Source organism: Panthera tigris, chromosome E2 (assembly GCF_018350195.1).
Source record: "Panthera tigris isolate Pti1 chromosome E2, P.tigris_Pti1_mat1.1, whole genome shotgun sequence".
Classification (NCBI taxonomy): domain Eukaryota; kingdom Metazoa; phylum Chordata; class Mammalia; order Carnivora; family Felidae; genus Panthera; species Panthera tigris.
In genome coordinates, this window is record NC_056674.1 from 10,904,686 (window position 1) to 10,929,221 (window position 24,536).

The window sequence follows — 24,536 nt, forward strand, 5'->3', positions numbered from 1 at the left end:
GTCTCAGGTCAGAGCGCAGGAATCAGCACCAAGGTGGCCCACGGGTCACCGCCAGCAGTTCGGGGGGGGGGTTCTGTGGGGGCAGTGGACCATGCTCCAGGACACCCCTTCTCTACCACTCGGCCAAAGGGATCCTGCGCAGTTATCTCCGCTTGTACCCCTTTGGGGATGAGCTGCTCACTACCATACCTAAGGTCCCCTCTTTTGTTGCTTTAGGGAGCATGGAAGTTTTTCCTGCCCCTGAACTTCCCAGTCATAGGCGCGCCCAGAAATACACCCAGGTCCCAATGACACCCCTCGCCCAATCCTCATTTCTCCCCACTCCAGCCCCACACTTCGGTCACACGCTGAAGGATCCCAAGGACAAATATGTTTATTTACAAAATGCACACCCCCTCCCTCCGCCCCCCAGCCTACAATGCATGGGAGAGAGGGGTCAGGGCCTCACACACGGGAGACCCCAGGAGCACCAGCAGGGGAGGAGCCTGAGCCGGGCCGGAAGGACCCGCCAGCCCCGCCCCTCCACACCGAATGCAGCAGTGGGTGGGGGGGTGGAGGGGCAGTACTCCCTGCCCAAGGTCACGACCTTGTGTCCAGACGGTTCATGTACTCCTGCAAGGCCTTCAGGCGGGCGTCTATTTCCGCCATGTCCGCTGCCTGGTGGTCCGAGCTGTACTCTGTGAGAGCAGGTGAGAGGGGGTGGGTGTAGGGGCTGTGAGGGCCCAATATGCTGTCCTCAGACTGTGGGGCAGGGGAAGGGGGGACACGTGGAGCCCCAGGCTCACCTTTGCTAGGGACCCAGCCCCCCGAATTAGCCGGGCGTCTCTGACGGCGGCCGCGATCCAGAGGGGTGGACTTTTGCTGCAGGAGGAGGCACGAGAGGGGGTTAGGGACCCTCCCTCTAGTCCTGCCCCCCAAGTCCACTGGAAATTCTGAACCCGAGGATCTCAAAAACTAAGGGCTGACACCCACTGGCCACTTACTGGATGCAAAATCACCTCCCGGGAGCTTCACCAGAAAGAACCCTCTGAGGTGAAGACGATTACCATCCCCATTTAATTGATCAAAGACACTGAGGCTGAGGGACACACAGGTGATAGGAAGGGGGCGGGGCCGGTTTTAAGACCTTTCATTGGAGGCCAGCGCTGGTGCCCTTGGCCACCATCATCTGCCCCCACCCCACGCCCACCCTCCCCTCTGACCTAAGGCTCAAAACATTCGCCACCAGAAGCATTTCGGAGCCACCCCTGCCCACCTGATTCCCCCACAATGGAATCACGGAGGAAAGGGGCTTCTGGGAGGTTCATGCCGCCCCCTCCCCCTCCAGGGTCTGGGGAAAGACACTCACCGTATTGGACCCACTCCAGGTTGTGGGGCTGGGAGGCTTCCCGCGGCGAACGCTGACGGGAGACGGTAGTCAAGGACCGACCCGAGAAGCCTCCGGCACCTCCCACCCCGCCCTCCCAACGTGGTTTCAAGGCTCCAGCCTCCATCACCCAATTTCCCTGCAAAAGCCTCTTCCCAGCCTCCCCGGACACCCGTTTGGAGGCGGTCTCTTCCCCCAGCCCAAGTTTTACCCTCTAGGGAGGGATTCAGAGAAATCCTCAAACTCGCTGCAGGAGCTGGCGGACGAGCAGCGGCTGCGGAGACTGTCCACTAGAGGGAGAAAGAGAGCGTAAGTCTCCGGCGCTCGCCCGGGGCGCCCAGCCCGCCTGCGGGCCCCGCGCTCTGCAGCCCAGTTACCCGAGGAGCTGCGGTGTCGCGAGCGGTTGGCCGCGTCCCCTCGGCCGGTCACGGCGGCGGGCGGCCGAGTCTGGCGCGACCAGGAGACGGAAGGCCCGTCGCCGCTTCCTCCGCTGCCCCGTCGGTTCCGCTGCTGCTGCTGCCTGCGGAACCGCAAAGGAGACGCTCACCCGGCCGCCCCGCTAGTGCCAGGAAAGGCGTCGCTGCGCCCCTACGGGTCGCAGCCCGGGGCCAGTGACTCCGTTGAGGTCACGCGGCCTACGTAAGGAAGAGGCACGCGGACACGCAGACCAGGTGGTGGTGGGAGACAAGGAAGCAGGGCGGGTGGGGGGAAGGGTCAGGAGCGGAGGTGGAGTTCAGGTGCAAAGCAGGAGCAGGAAGGGGAGAGACGGAGCAGGTGACAGGTGATGGGAGACCGCGATGGATGAGGGCACAGGTCAGCGGGCCAGTAAAGGGCCAGGGACTAACTTCATCTTGATCTCTCTCTGCTTCTTCTCCTTGGCTTTCACAAAGGCCGTGGGGTCGAAACGGGGCACGCGACCACCTAGGATGGGGTGGGAGAGTGTGCAGAGAAGAGGCTGGGGTCACAGGATCACGCCTCCACAGCTCTAGTCCATTCCCCCTCCTCCCACGGGCAGGGCAGGGCAGGGCCCGGCCGGCACAGACCTGTGGGTGAAGGCGAGGGGCGGACGGGGCGGCCTCGACCCCGGCTCCCCCGACCGCTCTCCCGGGAAGAAGAGCGGGCGGCACCGCGACCACGAGATGTGGAGCGCTCCCGCGACGACGAAGCCCGATCCTCCCGCACCCGGGGCGGCACCACCGGCGGAGTCTGTCTCCTGGGAGCGCAGGACCCACTGTCAGTTTCCCGCCGGCCAGCTCCTATCTCAACTCCTATCTCAAGCCTCTTCTCGGATCACACCAACTCCGAACTTTCTGGTCCATCCCACCATCAACTCCCAGACATTCACGCCCTTGCACACGACCCTCACAGACACCTTCCCTTGTCCCAGGCTCCCGCCCCTCTCGGAGCCCCAGAGAGCGCCCCAGAAGAACCCGTCTGTCACTTCCCTGCATCCTAACAAACCCCCTTCACCGGGACCCTTCTTCCTGAGCTCTCCCACCGCTCCCTAGAAATCCCTTCCAAAATTCCGTCACCCACCGCAATAAGTAACAGCAGACATCAACCAGATCCCCACCGGCGGGGCCACAACCTTTCACCGTGTGGCCACGCCCTTTCGCTCTACGGGATAGCCTCAGGGCCCACCCCTTCCCAATCTCCAGGCCCAGCCTCCTGACACACGCTCCAAGCCCTGCCCATCTCCCCACAGACTCCGCCCACCACGTCTAACTCAGCCCCACGCGGTCCATTAGATTCCTCCCACCGCTCCGTCCCCGCCCACTCTCAGCCTCCCCACTCAAGCCCCGCCCACACGCCCTGGGCCCCGCCCTCCCCCCTCGACCCCACACCTCCTCCCCAGGCTCCGCCCGTCCAGGCCTGAGCACCCCTGCAGCCCGGTCCCGGCTCCAAGACCCCCCCCACCCCAGACCGCGCCCCTCACCCCCTCTTGTACACCGCCAGCTCGCTGTTCACGGTCCTCAGCCGCGCGCGCAGGCTACGCTCCGACGCCTTCACCTCCTCCAGCTGCCGGGGGAGAACAGGGGCGCGAGGGCCCAGACTGAGGCCGAGGTCCACGGCCCAGCGGCCACCCCCGGCCCGCCGGCCGCCCCGCCCCCTCACCTCCTTGGCCAGGCGCCGGCAATCCTGGCTGCGGCGGCCCACCCCGCGGTGTCCGAGGCCCCGCTCTTGCCGAAGCTCCAGCTCCAGGCCGCGGACGAGCCCACGCAGCGCCTCAGCCTCCTGGCGCGCCGCCCTCCCGGCCAGAGCCTCCTCTCGGGATCGGCCCAGCTGGGCCTCCAGCTCGCGCTTCTCCGATGCCAGGCGTGAAACCCTGGGGGAAGAGGGTAGAGGGAGGACGACAGAGTCGGGAGGGAGGGCGTGCACGATCCTATCATCCTCACTTCTCCATGGGTGCGGGCACGAACCATTTCACCTGCTCCAGGAACCGGGAATGCAGCCCCACCACTCCAGCCGCCCCCACGGCCCCGTAGTCTCTCTTCCCACGGGAGGAGGAACATGGCCATCCATCCCGCGGCGAGGACACAGCCCTGTGAGATCTAATTCCAAAATAAGTCATCAATCTGCCCTTCTCTGTACCCTGAGAGCCTAGCCCTGAGTTCCTGGCCTTACATTGTCTCCCACGCCCCCACCCCTGGCCTCCCAGCCATCACCGCCTCCTATTCACCAGAAGATTCTTTGTAAAATGCAAATCCGATCAGGTCACTACGGTGCTCAAAACCTTCCTTGAGAAAAAGATGTACACACAAGGCTATTCATTGAAGCACTATTTCTTTTTTAAGTTTATTTATTTTTGAGAGAGAGACAGCGGGAGCAGGGGAGGGCCAGAGAGAGACAGGGAGAGAGAGAGAGAGAGAGAGAGAGAGAGAATCCTAAACGGACTCCTCGCTGTCAGTGCAGAGCCAGGGGTGGGGCTCGAACCCACGGTTGGAACCCAGGAAACCTCGAGCTCCTGACCTGAGCCAAAATGGAAAGTCCAACACTTAACTGACTGAGCCACCAGGGGCCCCAGCACTATTTTGTAATGTTTATTTATTATTTATTTACTTTGACGGGGGGGGGGGGGGGGAGGAGGCAGAGACTGAGAGGTACAGAGAGAATCCCAAGCAACTTCCATGCTGTCAGTGTAGAGCCGGAAGGGGAACTCTATCTCACCAACCTTGAGATCATTACCTGAGCAGAAATTAAGAGTCGGAGGCTTAGCCGACAGAGCCACCCAGGCGCCCCGCAGCCCTATTTATAATAGCAAAAGAGTAGAAATAACCAAAATGTATACCAACAGAAAGGAAGCTGAATTTCTATGATACAGCCACTGAACTGAGTACCACACAACTAGAAAAAGGAAGGAGAAAGAGCTCTATATCCTGTCGCCAAGTGATGGCCAGGATAGAAGTTTAAAAACAGGGCTGAGGGGCGCCTGGGTGGCTCAGTCGGTTAAGCGTCCGGCTTCGGCTCAGGTCATGATCTCGCGGTCTGTGGGTTTGAGCCCCGCGTCGGGCTCTGTGCCGACAGCTCAGAGCCTGGAGCCTGTTTCAGATTCTATGTCTCCCTCTTCCTCTGACCCTCCCCTGTTCATGCTCTCTCTCTCTCTGTCTCAAAAATAAATAAATATTTAAAAAAAAAAATTTTTAATAAAATAAAATAAAAAAATAAAAACAGGGCTGAACAATGTTTAAATACGTCTCTTTATGCAAAAGAAAAGAGGGGAATTATAAATCATATTATGTTCATATTTTCAAAAATATGTAAGGATAAATCAAAACTTAAAAAAAAAAATAGCTTACCTATCAGGGAGAAACCAGTGGCAACAGGGACACAAGTTGGACCCCACTAAATGTACCTTCTTAGTTGTTTTTTTTTTTTTAATTTTTATTTTTATTAAGTAACCCCCATGCCCAATATGGGGCTTGAAATCAAGACCCTGAGACCAAGAGTCGCATGCCCTACTGACTGAGCCAGCCAGGTACCCCCGTACCTTCTTTTTCAGTTTTGACTTTGGAACTCTGAAAATATTGTATTTAAATAAATTTTAAGAAATCAACCCCTAAAACTTTTATTTTTTTTTTAATGTTTATTTATTTTTGCCAGAGAGATGGAGACAGAGCATGAGTGGGGGAGGGGCAGAGAGAGAGAGAGGGAGACACAGAATCCGAAGCAGGCTCCAGGCTCATGACCCATCAGCACAGAGCCGACGCGGGGCTCGAACTCACAGACTGCGAGATCATGACCTGAGCCGAAGTCGGCCGCCCAACCGACTGAGCCACCCAGGTGCCCCAACCCCTACAACTTTTAAAAGAAACTCGCTCAAATAGATCTAACTGGGTATAAAGTTGGTGGCATATTGGAGAATTATGTCAAGTGGCAAAAACAAAACAAAAATAACGTGGGGTGCCCTGGTGGCTGTCAGTTAAGTGTCCGACTTCGGCTCAGGTCACGATCTCGCGGTCCGTGAGTTCGAGCCCCGCGTCGGGCTCTGGGCTGATGGCTCAGAGCCTGGAGCCTGCTTCGGATTCTGTGTCTCCCTCTCTCTCTGCTCCTCCCCCATTCATACTCTATCTCTCTTTGTCTCTCAAAAAATAAGTAAACGTTAAAAAAAGAAAACATTAAAAAGAATAAACTTAAAAAACTTTTTTTAACCTTAAAAAAAAACTATATATTGACAGTTGTTGTCACTTTCCAAGTTTAAATCAATTAGGGATCTGAAAAACACATAGATGCCTACATTTTTGGCAAAACACTGAATTTATCCTTTACAATCCAGAACAAGGCAAGGATGCCACATATCACTGCTTCTTCTCAACACTGTACTGGTGATCCTTACCAATGCAATAAGGCAAGAAAAAGAAATGAAAGATAAGGATTAAGAAAGAATTAACAAAACAGTCATTTGCAGATGAAATGATTATAAACATTAAACATCAAAGGAAATCTACAAATTATTAGAAATAATAAGAAAGCTGGTGGAAGTTACTAGACACAAAATCAACATCTACAGTTAGGGAGGCCTAGGAGGCTCAGTCTCAGTCGCGCTGATGGTGCAGAGGCTGCTTGGGATTCTCCCTCTCTCTCTCTCTCTCTCTCTCTCTCTCTCCCTGCTCCTCCCGTGCATGTTCTGTCTCTCTCTCAAAATAAATAAAAATAAACTTTAAAAATTTTTTTGAAAAATACAATTATATAAACATCTATATCGTTTATATTTAAATAAACCATTAAAAAAAATCACCCAAAGATAGGAAAAGAATCTAACAAAAGTATGATAGAATAACATCATTCAGACATTAAATAAGACCTAAATAAATACCAAGGTATATTGTTTATATATTGGAGTACTCACTATTTTTTTAAGTAGGTTCCATGCCCAGTGTGAAACCAAATGCGAGACTTGAACTCACGACTCTCAGATCAAGACCTGAGCTGAGATCAAAAGTCAGAAGCTCAACCAAGTGAGCCACCCAGGCATCCTGTGGAATACTCACTATTTATACAGATTTCAGCTTTCCTTAAATTGTTCTATAGATTCAATGCAATACCAATAAAAATTCTAACAAGTTATGGGGCACCTGGCTGGCTCAGTCACTGGAGCAACCAACTCTTGGTCTCAGGGTTGTGAGTTTGAGAGCCATGTTGGGTGTAGAGATTAGTTTATAAAAAAATAAAATCTCAAGCCTATTATTCTAAAAAAAAAAATCCAACAGGTTTTATGTTTTTGTATTGAAAAACCTATTGATTCTGAAATTTATAAAGAAATGCAAATTTCCAAAAATAACCAAAAAATTCTTAAACTGGAAAAACACAAGTCAGAAGACTTGCTCTACCCAGTATGTCTAATTAGAAAGCTACAATACCTCTAACCTACATATATTATACACACACACACATACACACACATTATTTGTGATAAAGGCGACAATGACGACACAGTAGGGAAAGGATACTCTTTTCAATAAATGTCATTGGACTGATTGACTGGCCATGTGAAAAAAATATGAAAGAGCCTCTACCTCCCCCCAAAATCGATTTCAGGTGGATCGTAGACATAAATGTGAGAGGCAAAAGACAAAAAATTATAGAAGACGATATAGGACAAGATCTTCATGATACTGGGAGAGAAGGATTCTAAGGCAAGACATAACAATTACTAACTTCAGAGAAAAAAACGTATAAATTAGGCTACATCCACAATTAAGAACATCTATTTATCAAAAGACACTATTAAGAGAGTGAAAAGGCCAGCTGTAGAGGGCAAGGAGGTGTCTGAAATACATAACATCAACAAGGGGCTCATATCCAGACTATATAAAGAGCTCCTGGAAATCAGTAAGAAGTAGATGACAAAAGGAAAATAGATACGACAGGTGAACAGGCAACTGACAAAAGAGGAAATCCAAATGGCTACTTAAATATATGAAACACTGCTCAACCTCTTGGTAATTAAGTGGATGCAAATGAAAACTACCAAGAGGTACTGACTGGGCTGACGGGAACTTCATAAGAAGGACTCAGATCTCAACCTCAGAACTCATCAGCCCCAACGCCACCTGACAGTAGGCAAGTACATGGCACCCCCAAGGAAGGTGTCTTGCCAGAGACCTAAATATGATTAGCCTCTAGCTTTAACAGTGACTTCACAGGAAATACAGGGGCCAGAGGAATACACTGACCATGGAGATAAAACGAAGTATTTACAGAGGAAATCTGATGTCTGGGATTTGCTTCTCGGGGAGAGGGGAGGGTGTGGATCAAACAAGAAGGGCAAAATGTAGAACACCGTTGAATCTGGGGCACAAATGCTTGTGCATCCTGCTTCTGTCTACTGTGTGTGCTTGGAATTTTTCCTAATAAAAAACCTCTTAAAATCTGTAGCTCCCCCACCTTCTCCCAGGAGCTCCCCATTTGATTCCCCCTCCTCGCCTCTCCTCCCACCTTCCTCTCCCGTGCTGCGTCAGCCAAGCTTCTCTTTACAGATCCAAGTCCCTCCTCTTGCAACACTTTCTCTCATCCTTTAAATGTCACATCCGCTGTCCCCAGCCAGGCTAGGTCACGTCCCTCTGTTCTCTGCTCTCATGCTCTCCGTACATTTCCTTCCTATAGCACCAGTCATTGTAGAGTTGGCATTTATCAGTGTGATTATCTGTCTTCTGTCTGGATCCTTACTCCAGCTGTCTGGTCACCGGGAGGGAACCTGAATTCTGTGGTCGGGCTGTGTCCAACTCTACTCCACTTATTACGAGCTGGGTGACCTTGGGCAGTAGCACCTCACATCTCTGGGAAGTGGAACAATAACAATACCTACGTATAAAGTTGTATAAGAATCTACAGAGTGCTTGGACCATATCTGGCACTGAGTAAGGGCTCTAGAAACATTAACTCAGGCTGGGCAGTGTGCCTGGCACACAGTATGAACTGGATAAACACTGATGGATGGATGGATGGATGAATGAATCTTGGAGTCTTCCCAAACTCCCTCACTACAGTTAGGAAGAGGAAGCTGGGAAGAGGAAGAAGCCACCAACCAGCTGTAGGATCTCAAGCCATCCTCTCTGGTTCTGGTTGGCTCTGAGCGACAGAGGGCGCCACGCTGTGGCCAGTCCGGGAAATGCATACATCCACACACACCAGAGAGGCCAGAGGGTAGATCCTGAGGACGAAGTGAGGAAAACACTTATCCTGCTTCCCAGCAATGTACAGCCAGGCTCTTCCAGGAAGACCCACAGGGCTCTCCAGCCCCAGGGGCCCCCACCTCCTCCCTGTCAGCCCTGAGCACTTAGCCCTGGCCTAGCGGCCTAGCAGCCACCAACGTAACACAACAGCTACAGAAACAAAGGGGGCTTGGTGCTGGCTGCACGGATTCAAAATCTAGCCTGGCTATATATTATCTACTGTGTGACCTGGGGCAAGTTCTCTAACTTCTCTGGGCCTCAGTTGCCTCCTCTGTAATATGGGGGCAAGAGCAATGTCTACCTTGCAAGGATTAAAAAACTTAAGTCACGAAGGGGCACCTGGGTGGCTCAGTCGGTTGGGCGTCCGACTCTTGATTTCGGCTCAGGTCATGATCTCACGGTTCATGGGATCAAGCCCTGAGCTGGGCTCAGCACTGATAACGTGGAGCCTGTTTGGGATCCATTTTCCCTCTCACTCAGTCCTCCCCTGGCACGCTCTCTCTCTCAAAATAAACAAACATTTGAAAATAAATAAAAATTTAAAATTGAAATGAAAAAATTTTTAAAAAATAAAGAATAATAAAAATAATTAAAAATTAAGTAACAAAGCACTGAGCAGAATCCTTGGCACACAGTTAAATGCTCTATAAATGTCAGCTACGGTTATAATTATCATTGTTCTTACAAAAATTTTATTTGCCCTTCCCAATGGGCGGGACTTCCTCCAGGTGGCAACGGCGTCCTGGATTCAGCACGCCACAGGGCACAGCATGCAGCAGGCACTCGGTAAATATGCCAAAAAGCCTTTGCTCTCTTCACTTTACTCTGCCAGCCCCCGTGTTTTCACCACATCCAACCAAACACAAAGCCTTTGCACACGCCGTTCCCTCTGCCTAGAACACTCTTCCCCACTCGCTTCACCTGACTCACCCCAAGACCCCAGCAGGTTCCTATTCAGCCTCCTAGAGCACAGACTCCCTTTTCTGCCTAATCCCATCTCTGCTAGCAATGCTATTCCCAGGTGGTTATGTGATCAACGTCCATCTGCCCCCTGGGCTGGCCACAACGTGAAGGGCAGGGAGGGGGCCAGCACAAAAGAGGCGCTGAATATAGCCCCACCTCCACCGTCTTTGCACATGCTGTTCCCTTTGCCTGGAACGCCTCTCCCTTACCAGGCAGGCTCCAGTCTCCCCTCTGGGCTTCCCAAACTCCATCCACTGGGTATCTTCACTGTCTACAGACAGAGCTATCTCCCCCACTGGACCTGGAGTCCCAGGAGGGCAGGGCCAGGATTGGCTGAATCATTGCTGTGTCCCCAGCACCACCCAGCACAAGGCAGGCACAGAAGAGGGGCTCGGAATAAATGTTTGGTGAACAAGGGACCACCACCCTTCCAATAGTGCTGAGCATAGGGCCAGGCAGTGACTGATGGGATGCCTCCTCCCTCCAGCCCCAACCGCATTCGCCTCCCGGACTCACTGTTCCCTCAGGTGCCAGATCTCAGTCTCCCGGGTGTCCCGAGCATCCTGGCCGTCCAGCCCTCGAAGGCGGCCCAGCTCCTCCTTCAGTGAGCGGATGATGCCCTGCAGGACCACAGGGTCCGGCTTGCCCTGGTACGGGAGGGGCAGCGGGTAGTGAATCCTGAGGAAGATTAGAACCGTGGCATCTCAGAGGCCAAGAATCCACCCGAGGGTAACTACCAGACCCTGAGAGCCTTCGAGCAGGAAAATGCACAATTCCAAAAACCTCACATGCCTAGAGGCTTAAGTTCTAAATGCAACTTCCAGCCCCCTCCCTGCGCCCAGATCCCTTGCACCAGCTGGCCGTCCCTGAGACTCCCTTCTAGAGCAATGTTGGAACCCCTGGCATTGATGGGCCGGGTGCAGTCCGAATTAACTTGCTCATCACACGCTGCTGGTGGAGTGAAAACTGGTATCACGTTATTTACCACCAAGCAGTCCTAATTCGATTCCACAGGGGTAGATTCTAAATGGCCTGATCTGCGTCACCGCTTAGCAGAGGAAAGGTAGGGCACCTTGATTAACGGCCGTCCCACCAGACGCTATGCTCATAGGACTGACAACTTCCCATTAGAAAATCCGGGAGCGATTATCAAATGGGGCAGATGCTATCCCCTGGCTACCCAACGGCCATTGCCAGCTCCCTCCTCCCTTGCTGCCTCCCACTGTACAGGCTAAAGAGCCAGGCATTGATTTTAGCAGCATCCCCTGCCCATGACCACTTGTGGCCAAATATTAGGGAAAGGCCACAAGACCATTTCTGGCCAGATATGATAGGAAACCTATTGGGCATCTTGTAGGAACACTTCTATTTTCCTGATTAAAAACAAAAACAAAAGCAGTAGATGCAATTAGCAAGTACAGCCCAGTTCTCTTCCTCTTGCTTTGATACAGAAGCCACGCCTGGAGGGCCAGCAGCCATTTTGTGACCTTGAGGAGATAAGGATGAGGTCCAAAAGCCAACACTTCAAGGATGACATAAAAGGAATAACACAATACCAAACCATACAAACCCCAACAGTGAAGATTCCAAAGGCACCACCCCCACCCCGCCCTCAGGGTTTTCTGAGTTCTAACTACACCCTCTCCTACCCACCCACCAGCCTGAGCCTGGAGCCAAGTCATTTATCCCCACCTGTCAAACTCCACAGAGTAGATGAGGATCAGATAGCGCTTGGAGTTGAGCTGGGCTGATCTTGAGGCCAAAGGGCCTGGGCGGCCCCCCATCTTGCGATTCCGCAGGGACTCCAGGTCTGTGTAGGTCAGCAGGTCAAGGGTGACCGACTCACTGCTCTGTTGGAAGAGGACGGGAGGAACGGCCAGGCCCGGGGCACACAACCCCCAAAGCCAGGCCACGCTCCATCCATTCGTTGGGCTAGTGGGGCCTTTCCAACACTGAGACAGATGACCAGGATGGCCCTGCCCCAGGGGCTGGCAAAGGACACCAGAGGGAGAAACTGGTAAGAACCTAAATGCTCAACCATGGGGGACAGCTTAGTGCTGTGGCTCTCCAAGTGTTGTCCAAAGGCCCCTGGGGGTCCCCGAGACCCTTTCAGGGAATCCACGAGGCCAAGACAATTTTCCTAATAATACTGTCATGGGCCCTTTTTTTGCTGTGTTGACATTCTTGATGTTCAAAGACTTTCCTTGGGGAGATCGGTGAGGATATTAACAAATGTGACTTCCTGATACTGGATAATGAAATGTGTCCACACTCAGAAGGTCCACATAACGCAGCGAACCGTATTTTCCAAATGACCGGTGCATGATATGATAAAATGGGCAAAAGATCCAAGCAAAGTTCAAGGTACATCAATAGAGTTTAACGTAACGTAAAACAAAAAGTTCATTGATATGCTCTCGGACTCCACACTGCGACAGACCTTTGAGAAATGACCACCTGTGCCGATTTAATACGTTAGCAAAGAAGGATGTGCACCATGATCTGATAAAAGCAATTAAAGGGGGCGCCTGGGTGGCTCGGTCGGTTAAGCGTCCGACTTCGGCTCAGGTCACGATCTCGCGGTCCGTGGGTTCGAGCCCCGCGTCGGGCTCTGTGCTGACAGCTCAGAGCCTGGAGCCTGTTTCAGATTCTGTATCTCCCTCTCTCTGACCCTCCCCCATTCATGCTTTGTCTCTCTCTGTCTCAAAAATAAATAAACGTTAAAAAAAATTTTTTTTAAATAAATAAATAAATAAACATTAAAAAAAAAAAAAACACATCGCAACAGACTGAATGCAGAAGCACATATAAGAATCTAGCAGTTTTCAGGGCGCCTGGGAGGCTCAGTTGGTTAAGCATCTGACTCCTGAGTTCCGCTCAGGTTATGATCTCATGGTCTGGGAGTCTGAGCCTCTCATCAGGTTCTGTGCTGACAGTGTGGAGCCTGCTTGGGATTTTGTCTCCCTCTCTCTCTGCCCTTCCCCTGCTTGCATGCGTGTGCTCCCTCTCTCTCTCTCTCTCAAAATAAATAAAAATTTTAAAACTAAAAAAAAAAAAATCTAGCAGTTTTCTATTAAGCAAGGCATTAAACAGATTTGCAAAAATGTAAAACCATGCTGTATTTCCTACTAATTTATTGTGTCTTAGAAAATGTATTTTTTCATTAAAATGTTATTTAACACATAACAGGCTTATTATGGCTATTTTAAGTGAACTCATAAATATCTTGAAGTTATTCTCAGTTTTAATTTATAAAACAACTTAATTTACAATACGGCAAACAGGGGCGCCTGGGTGGCTCAGTCGGTTAAGCGTCTGACTTCAGCTCAGGTCACGATCTCACCGTCTGTGAGTTCGAGCCCTGCGTCGGGCTCTGGGCTGATGGTTCAGAGCCTGGAGCCTGTTTCAGATTCTGTGTCTCCCTCTCTCTCTGCCCCTCCCCTGTTCATGCTCTGTCTCTCTCTGTCTCAAAAATAAATAAACATTAAAAAAAATTAAAAAAAAAAAACCAATACGGCAAACAAATATTGATAGAAAAAGCCTGCATAAACAAAAGCTCTTTGATGGCCTCAATAATTTTTAAGACCACAAAGGGGCCATGATACAAAAAACGGGGTTACATAAATCATGCTCAATGAGCGTAACAGAATACTAAGCAACCACTAACAAGGATGACAAACTCACAAGTTGATGACAATAATAAAAATAGACAATATCTATAAAGCACTTATTACGAGCCAGACGCCATTCTAAGGTTTATACACAGAACTTATTTAATCTTCACAACGCTGTGAAACAGGGACTACTTTATCCCCCATGACAGATAGGAAAACTAAGGCATGAAGGGGAAGTAACTGGCCCAGGGCTCCCAGCTAGTAAGTGGCAGTGATGAGTCTGACTTCAGAATTCATGCTCTTGACCATTGTGCTATTCTACCTACACATACACATGAAGTGCTAACAGTCTTGAGTAGGGGAGATAAAGGGGATTATAAGAGACTGTCAGTTTCAGGGCACCTAGGTGGCTCAGTCAGTTAAGCAGCTGACTTCAGCTCAGGTCATGATTACACGGTTCATGAATTCAAGCCCTGTGTGGGCCTCCGTGCTGACAGCTCAGAGCCTGGAGCCCGCTTCGAATTCTGTGTCTCCCTCTCTCTCTGCCTCCCCTGTTCGTGCTAGGTCTCTTTCTCTATCAAAACTAAATAAACATTAAATAAAAAAAATAAGAGGGGTGCCTGGGTGGCTCAGTCAGTTGAGCGTCCAACTTCGGCTCAGGTCATGATCGTTCGGTTCCTGGGTTCAAACCCCACATCAGGGTCTGTGCTGACAGCTCAGAGCCTGGAGTCTGCTTCAGTTTCTGTGTCTCCCTCTCTCGCTGCCCCTACCCCACTCATGCCCTGTCTCTGTGTCTCTCTCTCTCTCTCAAAAATAACTAAAACATTTAAAAAAATAATAAGAAAGAAAGATGGTCAGTTTCTAAGTCGCACACTTTAATATGTGAGTGCAAATATCTATAATCAGAGAAATAATGTAGGTCATAGTTTTAAAATGCCTAAATAGCACCCTTGCCACTCCAACGTCCAACCTGCTCCCCCCCCCCCACTGTCAATACTTCTAACTACTTGACGTTATACATTTTTTCAATTTTCTGTTTCTCCCACTAGAATGTCCATTTCATAAAGGACAGGAATTTTATCTCTTGTGTTTAGTGCTGTATCCCAATGTCTATCACAGTGCCTGGCACACGATAAATGCTCAGTAAATTACGTGAATGAGTAGCTATACTCACTGATGTGACTAAATTTTTATGAAATATCGTTTAATCTTTTACTTTTTTAACTTTTTAAGTTTATTTATTTATTTTGAGAGAGACAGACAGCATGAGTGGGGGAGGGCAGAGAGCGAGAGCGAGAGAAAGAGAGAATCTCAAGCAGGCTCCACGCTGTCAGCACAGAGCCCGACGTGGGGATTGAACTCACAAAACTACAGGATCGTGACCTGAGCCAAAACCAAGAGTCGGAGGCTTAACCGCCTCACGTGGTTTAATCTTTTCAAAGCAGATTACAGAGGGGTGCCTGGGTGGCTCAGTCGGTTAAGCGTCTGACTTCAGCTTGGGTCATGATCTGGCAGTTCATGGGTTCGAGCCCCGCATCAGGCTCTGTGCTGACAGCCCATAGCCTGGAGCCTGCTTTGGATTCTGTGTCTCCCTCTCTCTCTGCCCCTCTCCCACTCGCCCCTGTCTCTCTCCCTCAAAAATAAACATTAAAAAAAAAAACAAACAACTTTAAAAGCAGGTTACAGGGGCGCCTGGGTGGCGCAGTCGGTTAAGCGTCCGACTTCAGCCAGGTCACGATCTCGCAGTCTGTGAGTTCGAGCCCCGCGTCAGGCTCTGGGCTGATGGCTCCGAGCCTGGAGCCTGCTTCCGATTCTGTGTCTCCCTCTCTCTCTGCCCCTCCCCCGTTCATGCTCTGTCTCTCTCTGTCCCAAAAATAAATAAAAAACGTTGAAAAAAAAATTTTTTTTTAAATAAAAAAAAAAAGCAGGTTACAGAATACTTTGGGAAATATATCAACTATATAAAATTATACATCTGCAAATACACACACACACACACACACACACACACACACACACACTTTCACAAGTAAACAGAGAAGTGGTGAAACGGCTGGAGTGATTTTCACCAAAATATTAACAGGAATGAGTGTTAGTAGAGTGATTCTTCCTTTCTTCTGGACATTCCTCTGTGACAGGAATTTCCCACATTAGAGTAACCATCACTAGAATCAGAATAAACCACTTACATTTGGGAAAGAAGAAAAAGACAGGCCTGTCCCTTTAAGGAAAGAGACGGTAGAGGGCCTTGCATCCGTCACATGGCCATCCACCTCCCCAGGGATCCACCCCTAGCTCCCAACCTGCCCCTACCTGGGTGAGAGCCGACTCCAGCATGTTACAGAAGATGTTGAACTGTTTGAAGTTCCCTGTCTTGTGAGTCAGATCTTCGATGACTGGGTAGAGAGAAAAGTCCTTCCTGAAGTCTGACCACCTGCCCAGCCCAAGAGTAATGCATCCAAGCTTCCCAACTTGCCCCCCCTCCAGGGCCTCTGGCCTGAGGGACGAGCCCTCCACCCCCACCCCACCTTAGGGAGTCTGGTCGGGTAGAAGACGCAGATGGGCGGGTTCCTGGTTGACCTCATTTTCCGGGAGAAGGTGATCCCAGGGAAGGACAGGCGAAACCACCCCAGGCAGGCACACTCACAGCTGGCATCGAACTCGCCCCGCCACTGGTCAGCCGTCATCCGGTCCTCCACCTCCAGCTCTAGTACCTGCCCAGACACCACCACCCGCACGGCATGCTCCACACCCCGGAAGACATAGTCCACCTGCAGGCCGGCTGGCTGGTCCATGGCCAGTGTCGCTGGAGAAGGGATGAAACAGAGACCCAGAGGGGCTGAGAGGCCAGGCTCCAAGGCCGGAAGGCCAAGAATTCATATCCTGGCTTCACCATTCGCCAGCTTTGACACCTCAGGAAAGCGATTGCCTCTCTGTGCCTCAATCTCCTCATCCAGAAAACGGGTATAATAATGGAATCTACCGCAGAGTCTTGTCATGATCATTAAATTGCAAAATCCACATAAAAACACTTAGAACTGTGTCCACGCCCCACGCGTGCTGGCTGACAGGATATATGATTTCCAACAAGAGAATCGTGATTAATACACTGATATTAATTTATTAATCCTTATGCTCATTATCTATTAATCAGTCACGCATTCATTCAAACGTTTGTGGAGAAAAATCAAGCTACAAAGGGAGACAGAGAGTACTGAGGTCAGGCAGAGCAGATTTAAAATTTTTATTTTATTATTTTTTTTTTAGAGAGAGAGAGAGCGCATGCGAGCAGGAGAAAGGGACAGGGGGGAGTGGGGGGAGGAGAGAGGGAGGGAGAGAGACAGACTCTTAAGCAGACTCCATACTCAGAGCAGAGCCTGAATCAGGACTCAATCCCATGACCCTTGGATCATGACCTGAGTCAAAATCAAGAGTCAGACGCTCAACCAACTGAGCCACCCAGGCACCTCCAGGCAGGGTAGATTTTTTTTTTTTTTTTTAGTTAAAAAAAATTTTTTTTAAACGTTTTTATTTATTTTTGAGACAGAGAGAGACAGAGCATGAACGGGGGAGGGTCACAGAGAGAGGGAGGCACAGAATCTGAAACAGGCTCCAGGCTCTGAGCCATCAGCCCAGAGCCCGACGCGGGGCTCGAACTCACGGACTGCGAGATCATGACCTGAGCCGAAGTCGGACGCTTAACCGACCGAGCCACCCAGGCGCCCCTTTTTTTTAGTTTTTAAAGTCTATTTATTTATTTTTTGAGAGAGACAGAGACAGCGCAAATGGGGGAGGGGCAGAGAGAGGAGAGAGGATCCCAACAGGCTCTGTGCTGCCACAGAGACTGACGAGGGGCTCGAACTCTGAAACCACTCTTAGCCAATAGGGCTTACTTAGCCCTCTTCTCTTAGCCAATAGGGCTACTACTCGCTGTTAGTTCTATGGAGTGGAGGTCAGGGTCAGATCTGTGCGTTCGGCGTGGATTTTAGGGAGAGCCCCAGGTTGCTTGAGTTCGTATCTAGCTTCAGGTATGTGCACAGACACGGGCAAGTTACTTAATCTCTCTTGGACCCAGATTCCTTCTCTTTAAAGCACATGCTCTCCTGGGTGCTGGGGATACCATGAGAAACCAGATTTCGCCCCTACCCTCAAGAGGGCGGCAGCAGTCAGAGGTATAAAAATGTCACACACACACACACACACACACACACACACACACAAGTTGGGGGTAGGGCTCCTGGGCGGCTCAGTCGGTTAAGTGCAGACTTCCGCTCAGATCACGATCTCATGGTTCGTGAGTTCGAGCCTGGCACCGGGCTCAGTGCTGACAGCTCAGAGCCTGGAGCCTGTTTCAGATTCTGTGTCTCCCTCTCTCTGTCCCTCCCCCACTCGTGCTCTGTCTGTCTGTCTCTCTCTCAAAAATCAAATAAACATCTTTAAAAATGTCCACACAAAAAAAAAGTTGACTAGTGGGAAAAAAGGAGACGCTGGGGGTAGGGGTTGCTTTTGTAGCTAAGGTAGCCAGGGAAGGGCTCTCTGAGCAGACGCCTGGAGAGGGGTAAGGAGAGGCCAGGGGAGGGCTCCACGGTGGGATTGTGCCTCGTTTATTCTAAGAACAGCAAAGTATAAGCGTGAGGGACGGAGAGAGGGGTAAGTGATGAGATGAGAGAAATACCCGGCCAGATGATGTTCATGCAGGCCTCTGTAAGCCCATAGGAGGATAACAGGGCTCATGTCCTCGGATTGGTGTAAGGATTAAACGACTTAATCCCGATAAAATCCTTGGACAAATCAAGCAATGCCTGACACAGGGCAAGCACTGGATACACACCGGCATTATTATTATTATTATTATTATTATTATTATTATTATTATTAGTTGTGTTGTGTCTTGAAAGGCAGTACAGAAACAAGGCAAGTCCATTTTCTCCTCAGTGTACAGATGGGGAAACTGAGGCTCGGCAGAAACACACAGCTGCCCCAGGGACAGAGCTACCCAGGACTGCCCCCAACCCAGATCACGGGGACCCCTCCAATGCCTGGTCTCCTCCTCTCCCCCGCAACCTTTGCTCCGCGTCATACTCTCCCCCAAAAAGTCTTCCTAAAGGCTGATATTGGAAAATATAACATTTATGAGGCCAGAAAATGATGAGCCCTGAAACTCTAGGCCAGAGGTCTTTAACCTTTTTAGGAGTCTTTGTGCCTCTGATAGCCTAATGAGATCTCTGAACTCCCCCCAGACAAATGAATAACCAACCCTTGGCAAGTAATTTCAAGGGCTCCCAGAATACCACCCTGAGGCCCATCCACAGATCCCCTTTCTCAAAGGCCCAAGGACAACCGCCAAAGCCCCAGACATCCTGGCAGGCACCTCTGACTCTAGACCCAAGTTCATAAATTTATTTGGGGGGGGGGGCTCTCTCGAGTTTGGAACTGGCTGATGGAATCGAGAGACCTCTTCCCCCTGAAAATCCATACTCTCACAATTGGGCACTTTCACATTCTCTGGAGGTTCAGAGGTGGGGTTAATAATCCCTGACCTATGGGCAAACAAACAGCTACACATTTCAACGTAATCCTGCCCCCCCCCCCACCCCGCCCCTCGGTCCTCCGCGCGAGTGCCAGGCAGCGCTGGCCCTGCCCCGCCCGGTGCCCTGGGCCCCGCCCTCCGGCCCCGCCCCTCCGGCTCCGCGAACCAATCAGTAGTCGCGCCATTCCGGTTACCAAGGCGTTGGAGGTACCGGCAGAACCCCGTAGGAGCCTTAACAGCTTCACCGCCCCACTCACCACCACCCGGCTCGCTGCACCAAACTCCAGGGAGGAGACAGAGGAGTAAAGGGGCCCGTCCCATCCCATCTCCACCACCAACCCAGCCCTGCTCTCCTCCCCCACTCCCCCACAGAAGCTCCCCATTCTCTTCCCGAGAATAGCAGCCCTTCCCTAAACCACGGAGCCTTTCCTCATCCAACTGCCGTGAAGTCATTAGCCTCCGGCTCAGTCCCCAGATATTAAGCCCCTGAATATTCTCCCCGAATTCCACTGTCCCCTTACACACACCTGCCCCCCGCACCTCCACAAACTTCGCCCGCTCCCCTCTTCTCGGCCTGATGGGAGCACCCCTGCCACCTCCACATTCCTTTCCAGACCCCAACTCCCCATCTGGGGATTCTGAGCCTGGAGATTCCGGACTCCCTTCCCCTCCCCGCTGCAGAACCTCCCTCCCTCCATTTTCCAGCCTCCCCCCTCCTACCACATTCCGGAAACCAGCCCTCTTCACTCCCTTCCCCATGTCCCTTACTGCCATGCGGCTCTCCAAGATGGGGGGCGGGATGGGCCACATTCCCCCTCTCCGTACATCAGCCCCCAAGTTCTCCTGGGGTCCCCCCCCCATATTTTACCTGACTTTTGCTCCCTCCTGTTATTCCGCCTGGATTCTGCCTGCATATTTGCCCAACGTTCTACTCCACAGTGAGGATCTACCCCATTTTCAGCCTGTCTTACTTTCCCCCATATTTCACCTGGATTCTGATCCCTCCCAAATTCTATGTAACCCCCCTCTTCCCCCACACACACACATTTTCCATCTCCCTTCCCTGCAGAGCCTTCCCTGAACACCCTGCCTACGCCCCCCCCCCCCCCCCACCAATTCTGGGATTCTCCAGACCCCGAGCCCCTCCCTCCTTCCCACCCCCCACCTTGTCCTTCTACCTGCATCCTTCATCCTTGCTCTGTGACCAGTGGCCCATCCTGGTTGCTGGTTTCATTCCAGTCCCAAGACTCTTCCCGGCTCCTCTTCTCCGCCTCAGCTTCCCGACCCTGCATTCGAGGCCCCGCCCCCGCCAACCCGTGACGTCAGCCCTTCAACCTTGCGCGCTCCGCGTGGACACCCCAGCACCCCACTCGGGCCCACACAGCTGACCCCACTTCTCGGGCCTCACGACCTCATGGCTTCAGCACACACGCACATGCGCACAAGCCCCCTCAACTTTCCGACCCCAGCCCTCTCGCTCCCGTCTTTCACTAAGATGACTCCCCTCTCCGCTTCCAGGGTCACACCCTGGCTCCTCCCCCTCCCAACAGCGCTCCCCGGATATTCCAGATTTCACAGCCCTCGCCCTACGGTGGGGGTGGGAGCCAAGACAAATCCACATCACCATCTCCCACACAAGACAGGGGTAAATCACCAGCTCTGGCAGCCCCCACCCCGGGTGGTTATTTCCACCCTCTCCGCAGCGCCCTCCTGCCCCCACCACCACACGTTCCAGCCTGACCGTGACCTAGCCGGCCTCTCCTAAGCAGTGTACCCCCCCCCCCACCTCACATACTATACACACCGGCCTGGCCCCGCCCCCATTCTAAGCTCACCTCACCGCCCAGTGGGTGAATTTGAGCTGGCTAGAACTCCCCTCCCTTCGCCCTGCGCTCCCTGCGCTCCCGCAGAATATAGACCAAGAGCCTTCCACACTGTCCCCCTGGAACACATAAACACGAAAGGCTTCTGGGACTCCCCAGGATCCACACCTCCACAGCGCACACCGCAGCCCATCACCACCCCGTGGGGTATCCAAATCCCGCCCCCCGCCCCCCCACTATCCCTCAAAGGCTTGTTGCCTTAGATAAGGACGATGCACACCGATCAACCAGTGACTCATCCTTTAATTCTGCTCTCTGGCAGCTGCTGTAACCATCCCCCATTTTACGGAGGACGAAACTGAGGCTTGCCCAGAATCCTGCAGCGAGGGAAAGGCACACCAGACCCCCTACACATTACCCAGCTACCCTTCCCGGACCACCTTCTGCTTCCTCCCATAACTCCCTGCTCCTTTCCCTCCCAGCACCAATCCTTCTGGGTGGTCTCGTATCTTAAGCATGACACACAGGGACTCCTGGCCTCAGCTCCCATCCCACCACCTGCCCACAGTGTGACCCAGGGCAAGGCACTTAGCCTTTCTGGGCCTTTTCCCATCAGTCAAGTGGGGATAATAAGAGCTCCCATCTCACACAGGGTGACCGTGGGGATTAAATTAATACATGGAAGGAGGTTCGAACAGTGCCTGGCTTTCGGTCAGCTGTTTACCATCTGTGCAACTAGCTGATGATTAGTTGACAGACTAGAAACCCAAGATTTTGATCATTCCTGGGTCTTCAGCACCGTGGGCCTGGCACAGATCAGGGGCTACTTTATGCAAGACGCCAGGAAAACGGGGTTGTAGGTACTGGATACAGCCGAGGTCTGGTCCTCTCAGCTCACCCCTTGTCGCCAGGTCCCAGCTCCAATGTCCACTCCTGCAGGAAGCCCTCCCTGACCCCCAGGCTAGGTGAGGAGCTGTCTCAACCACCAGGCTCCCCAGCACTGCCCAGCAGAGGGCCAGCCACAGAGGGGAGAGTTAACGATGAGACAGCTCCTGTCCAAGCTCTGAACTGGTTTCTCCGAGGGCTGCAGGTGGTTGATGACAATGCGGGATCTTGGGCATGGCCCCAAATCAGCAGAAGCAGAACTTCTGGGGGGAGGGGGCGGGCCCAGGAATCTGCATTTCCCACAAGCTCCCCCAGCACTGAGATCTGAGACCTTACACCCCTGGATGCCACAGTCTTCCCAGTTTATTACCCCATCTTGACCCCACCACCCCACCCAAGACTCTCCCAATACCACAGGGAGCCCCCCCCCCCCAAGAAATGATGGTAGAGTATAAGTAACGCTTTTTAAAGCATCTGTGGGCGGGGCGCCTGGGTGGCTCAGTCGGTTAAGCGTCCGACTTCAGCTCAGGTCACGATCTCACGGTCTGTGAGTCCGTGAGTTCGAGCCCCGCATCGGCCTCTGGGCTGATGGCTCAGAGCCTGGAGCCTGCTTCCGATTCTGTGTCTCCCTCTCTCTCTGCCCCTCCCCGGTTCATGCTCTGTTTCTCTCTGTCTCAAAAATAAATAAACGTTAGAAGAAATTTTAAAAATAAATAAATAAAGCGTCTTCCTCTCTCCCTGCCCCTCCCCGGTTCATGCTCTGTTTCTCTCTGTCTCAAAAATCAATAAACGTTAAAAAAAAAAATTTTTTTTAAAAATAAAGCATCTGTGGACACTTCTAGGTGCTGAGTTCTATACTCTTATGAGGCAAACACTCTATCACTCTAGTGGGGGGTGGGAGTCTAAGAAGCCAGTGGATATAAACAAACACAAATATATGTTGGGTAGGAGTCAGTGTTACCAAGGAAAACAAAACCAGGTGATGACAGGCCGGGGAGTAACAGGGGCCAGTTTCGCTTGGGTGGTCAGCGGAGGCCTGTCTGTGGATTTGACATCTGAACAGAGACCTGAAGGAGGTGAGGGAGAAGCCACGTAGACATCTGGAGACTACGCGATCCTGGCAGGGGAGAGCAAGGACATTCCCCGGGGTGGGAAATTTGGTATGTCTGAGGAACGATGAGGAGGCCAGGGTGGCTGAAGCCGTGTGAACAAGGGAGAATGGCAGGAGTTGAGGGCAAAGTAGAGGGGGAGCTGGAGCCGGTGGGGGCACTACAAGCTTGGCAAGGACTTCTACTGCGTGAGGTGAGAGCTATGGGGTGTCTTGACCAGGGAACACCATGATCTGACTTGTGTTTTAACAGGAACCTCCAACGGGGGGGGGGGGGGGGGGGGGGGGGGGGGGGGGCGGGTCAAGGGCAGAGGCAAGGAGCCCAGCAAGGAGGCCACTGCAACAGACCAGGCAAGAGCAGGTGATGGCCCGGATCAAAGCAGTAGCAAGGGAGGTGGTGAGATATGGATGGATTCTGGAAGTGCTTTGAAGATAGGCCCATGAGATGTGCCGATTGACAGATGGCATGTGGGCACTGGAAAAGGGAGAGTCAAGGACAATTCCAAGGTTTTTGCCCTGAGTACCCGAAAGGATGGAACTGACATCAGCTGGGTTTGAAGACTGAAAGGGGGAAATACAAGCTTGATTGGGGACAAGTTTCGAAAGCATGTATGTCAGTTGGACCTCCAAGTAGAGAAGAGTCGGCCGTTGGACAAATGAGTCTGGAGTTCAGGGGAGAGATCAGACTGCAGACAGGCATTTGGAGACATCATTATATAAAGAGCATGTGAAGCCAAGAGACTGGGTGAGGCCACTAGGTGGGAGATATAGACAAGTAAGAGATGAGGTCACCCTAACGATGATAAATAAAACTGAGGCACAGAAGGTTAAACAATTGGCCCAAAGACACCGTGACAGTCAGTGGCAGGGCCAGTGGCAAAGCCAGCATTTAAACTCAGGCAGCCCCAACTCCGGACCCCACACTCTTAACCACCGGTAGGGTTGTTAAGAACTTTCAGAGTTAATTCATTCAAAACCTGGCACATAGTAAGCCCTCAACAAACGCTACGTGTATCGATCACATGCCTTCACACCTCGTTAACACACACCTTCATCCCCGGAGTCCTCACTCATTTCCTCCCTCGATATAGTTCCTCACCTGCCCTCCACCCGAATCAAAGCTTGTCACTCATCGCAAGGACCTCCGCTCCTCCACACTGCGCTGTAATAACCCCTTGCCTTCAAACCTCCCATTAAATCGCAAGGCTATATCACAAGGGCGTTTCTGTATTTTACCACCTGCTGTCGCCTGCTTTACACACTTTCCCCATTAAAGACCCTCCTGAGAAATACAAAACATCTCCCCCACTCATATGCTGCCCTCTGCCTTACAAACACTCATCAAAGCGCCTATCCGTGTTAAAGGTCACCCCCTCTCGACTCTTACACTGCCCGCCGCAGCCCACCTTCCCCCAGAGCATCCCCTCCCCCCAGGATCGCCACCCCGGCCCGCGCACCCGCTACTCCCGCCGCCTCTCACCTTCTCCACAGACACCCCTCCTCGCGAGGGGTTCAACTGCCGAAGCTCCAGCCCCGCCCCAAGATCCGGCCTTCTCGCTTCTGATTGGCCCTGG

General features: G+C 51.8%; 1 protein-coding gene across 2 annotated transcripts; it reads right to left on the reverse strand.

Annotated features, from left to right (window-relative positions):
- Positions 1–362: 362 nt before the first annotated feature.
- Positions 363–24,536, reverse strand: CCDC61 (coiled-coil domain containing 61). Of its 2 annotated transcripts, none has more exons than XM_042969695.1 (14): positions 24,443–24,536; positions 16,264–16,422; positions 15,930–16,012; positions 11,695–11,852; positions 10,519–10,680; positions 3,482–3,692; positions 3,303–3,385; positions 2,410–2,579; positions 2,212–2,287; positions 1,744–1,886; positions 1,578–1,656; positions 1,349–1,400; positions 786–861; positions 363–677 (listed from the first exon to the last, which is right to left on the reverse strand). In XM_042969695.1, exons 2-14 carry the CDS (start codon positions 16,409–16,411, stop codon positions 580–582), a joined length of 1,539 nt encoding a protein of 512 aa, XP_042825629.1. In that variant the 5' UTR covers positions 16,412–16,422; positions 24,443–24,536; the 3' UTR covers positions 363–579. The 2 variants fall into 2 exon arrangements, with proteins under 2 accessions (XP_042825629.1, XP_042825628.1); XM_042969694.1 differs by lacking the exon at positions 24,443–24,536 and adding an exon at positions 20,325–20,604.

What these genes read in the sequence shown, in the direction of transcription:
- CCDC61 (XM_042969694.1), bottom strand. An exon ending in TGGAGTCGGCTCTCACCCAG is followed by an intron (nt 11,853 to 15,929) that starts GTAGGGGCAGGT and finishes CTCTTCCAACAG; the next exon opens with AGCAGTGAGTCGGTCACCCT. An exon ending in CCTGGAGTGGGTCCAATACG is followed by an intron (nt 862 to 1,348) that starts GTGAGTGTCTTT and finishes CTCCTCCTGCAG; the next exon opens with CAAAAGTCCACCCCTCTGGA.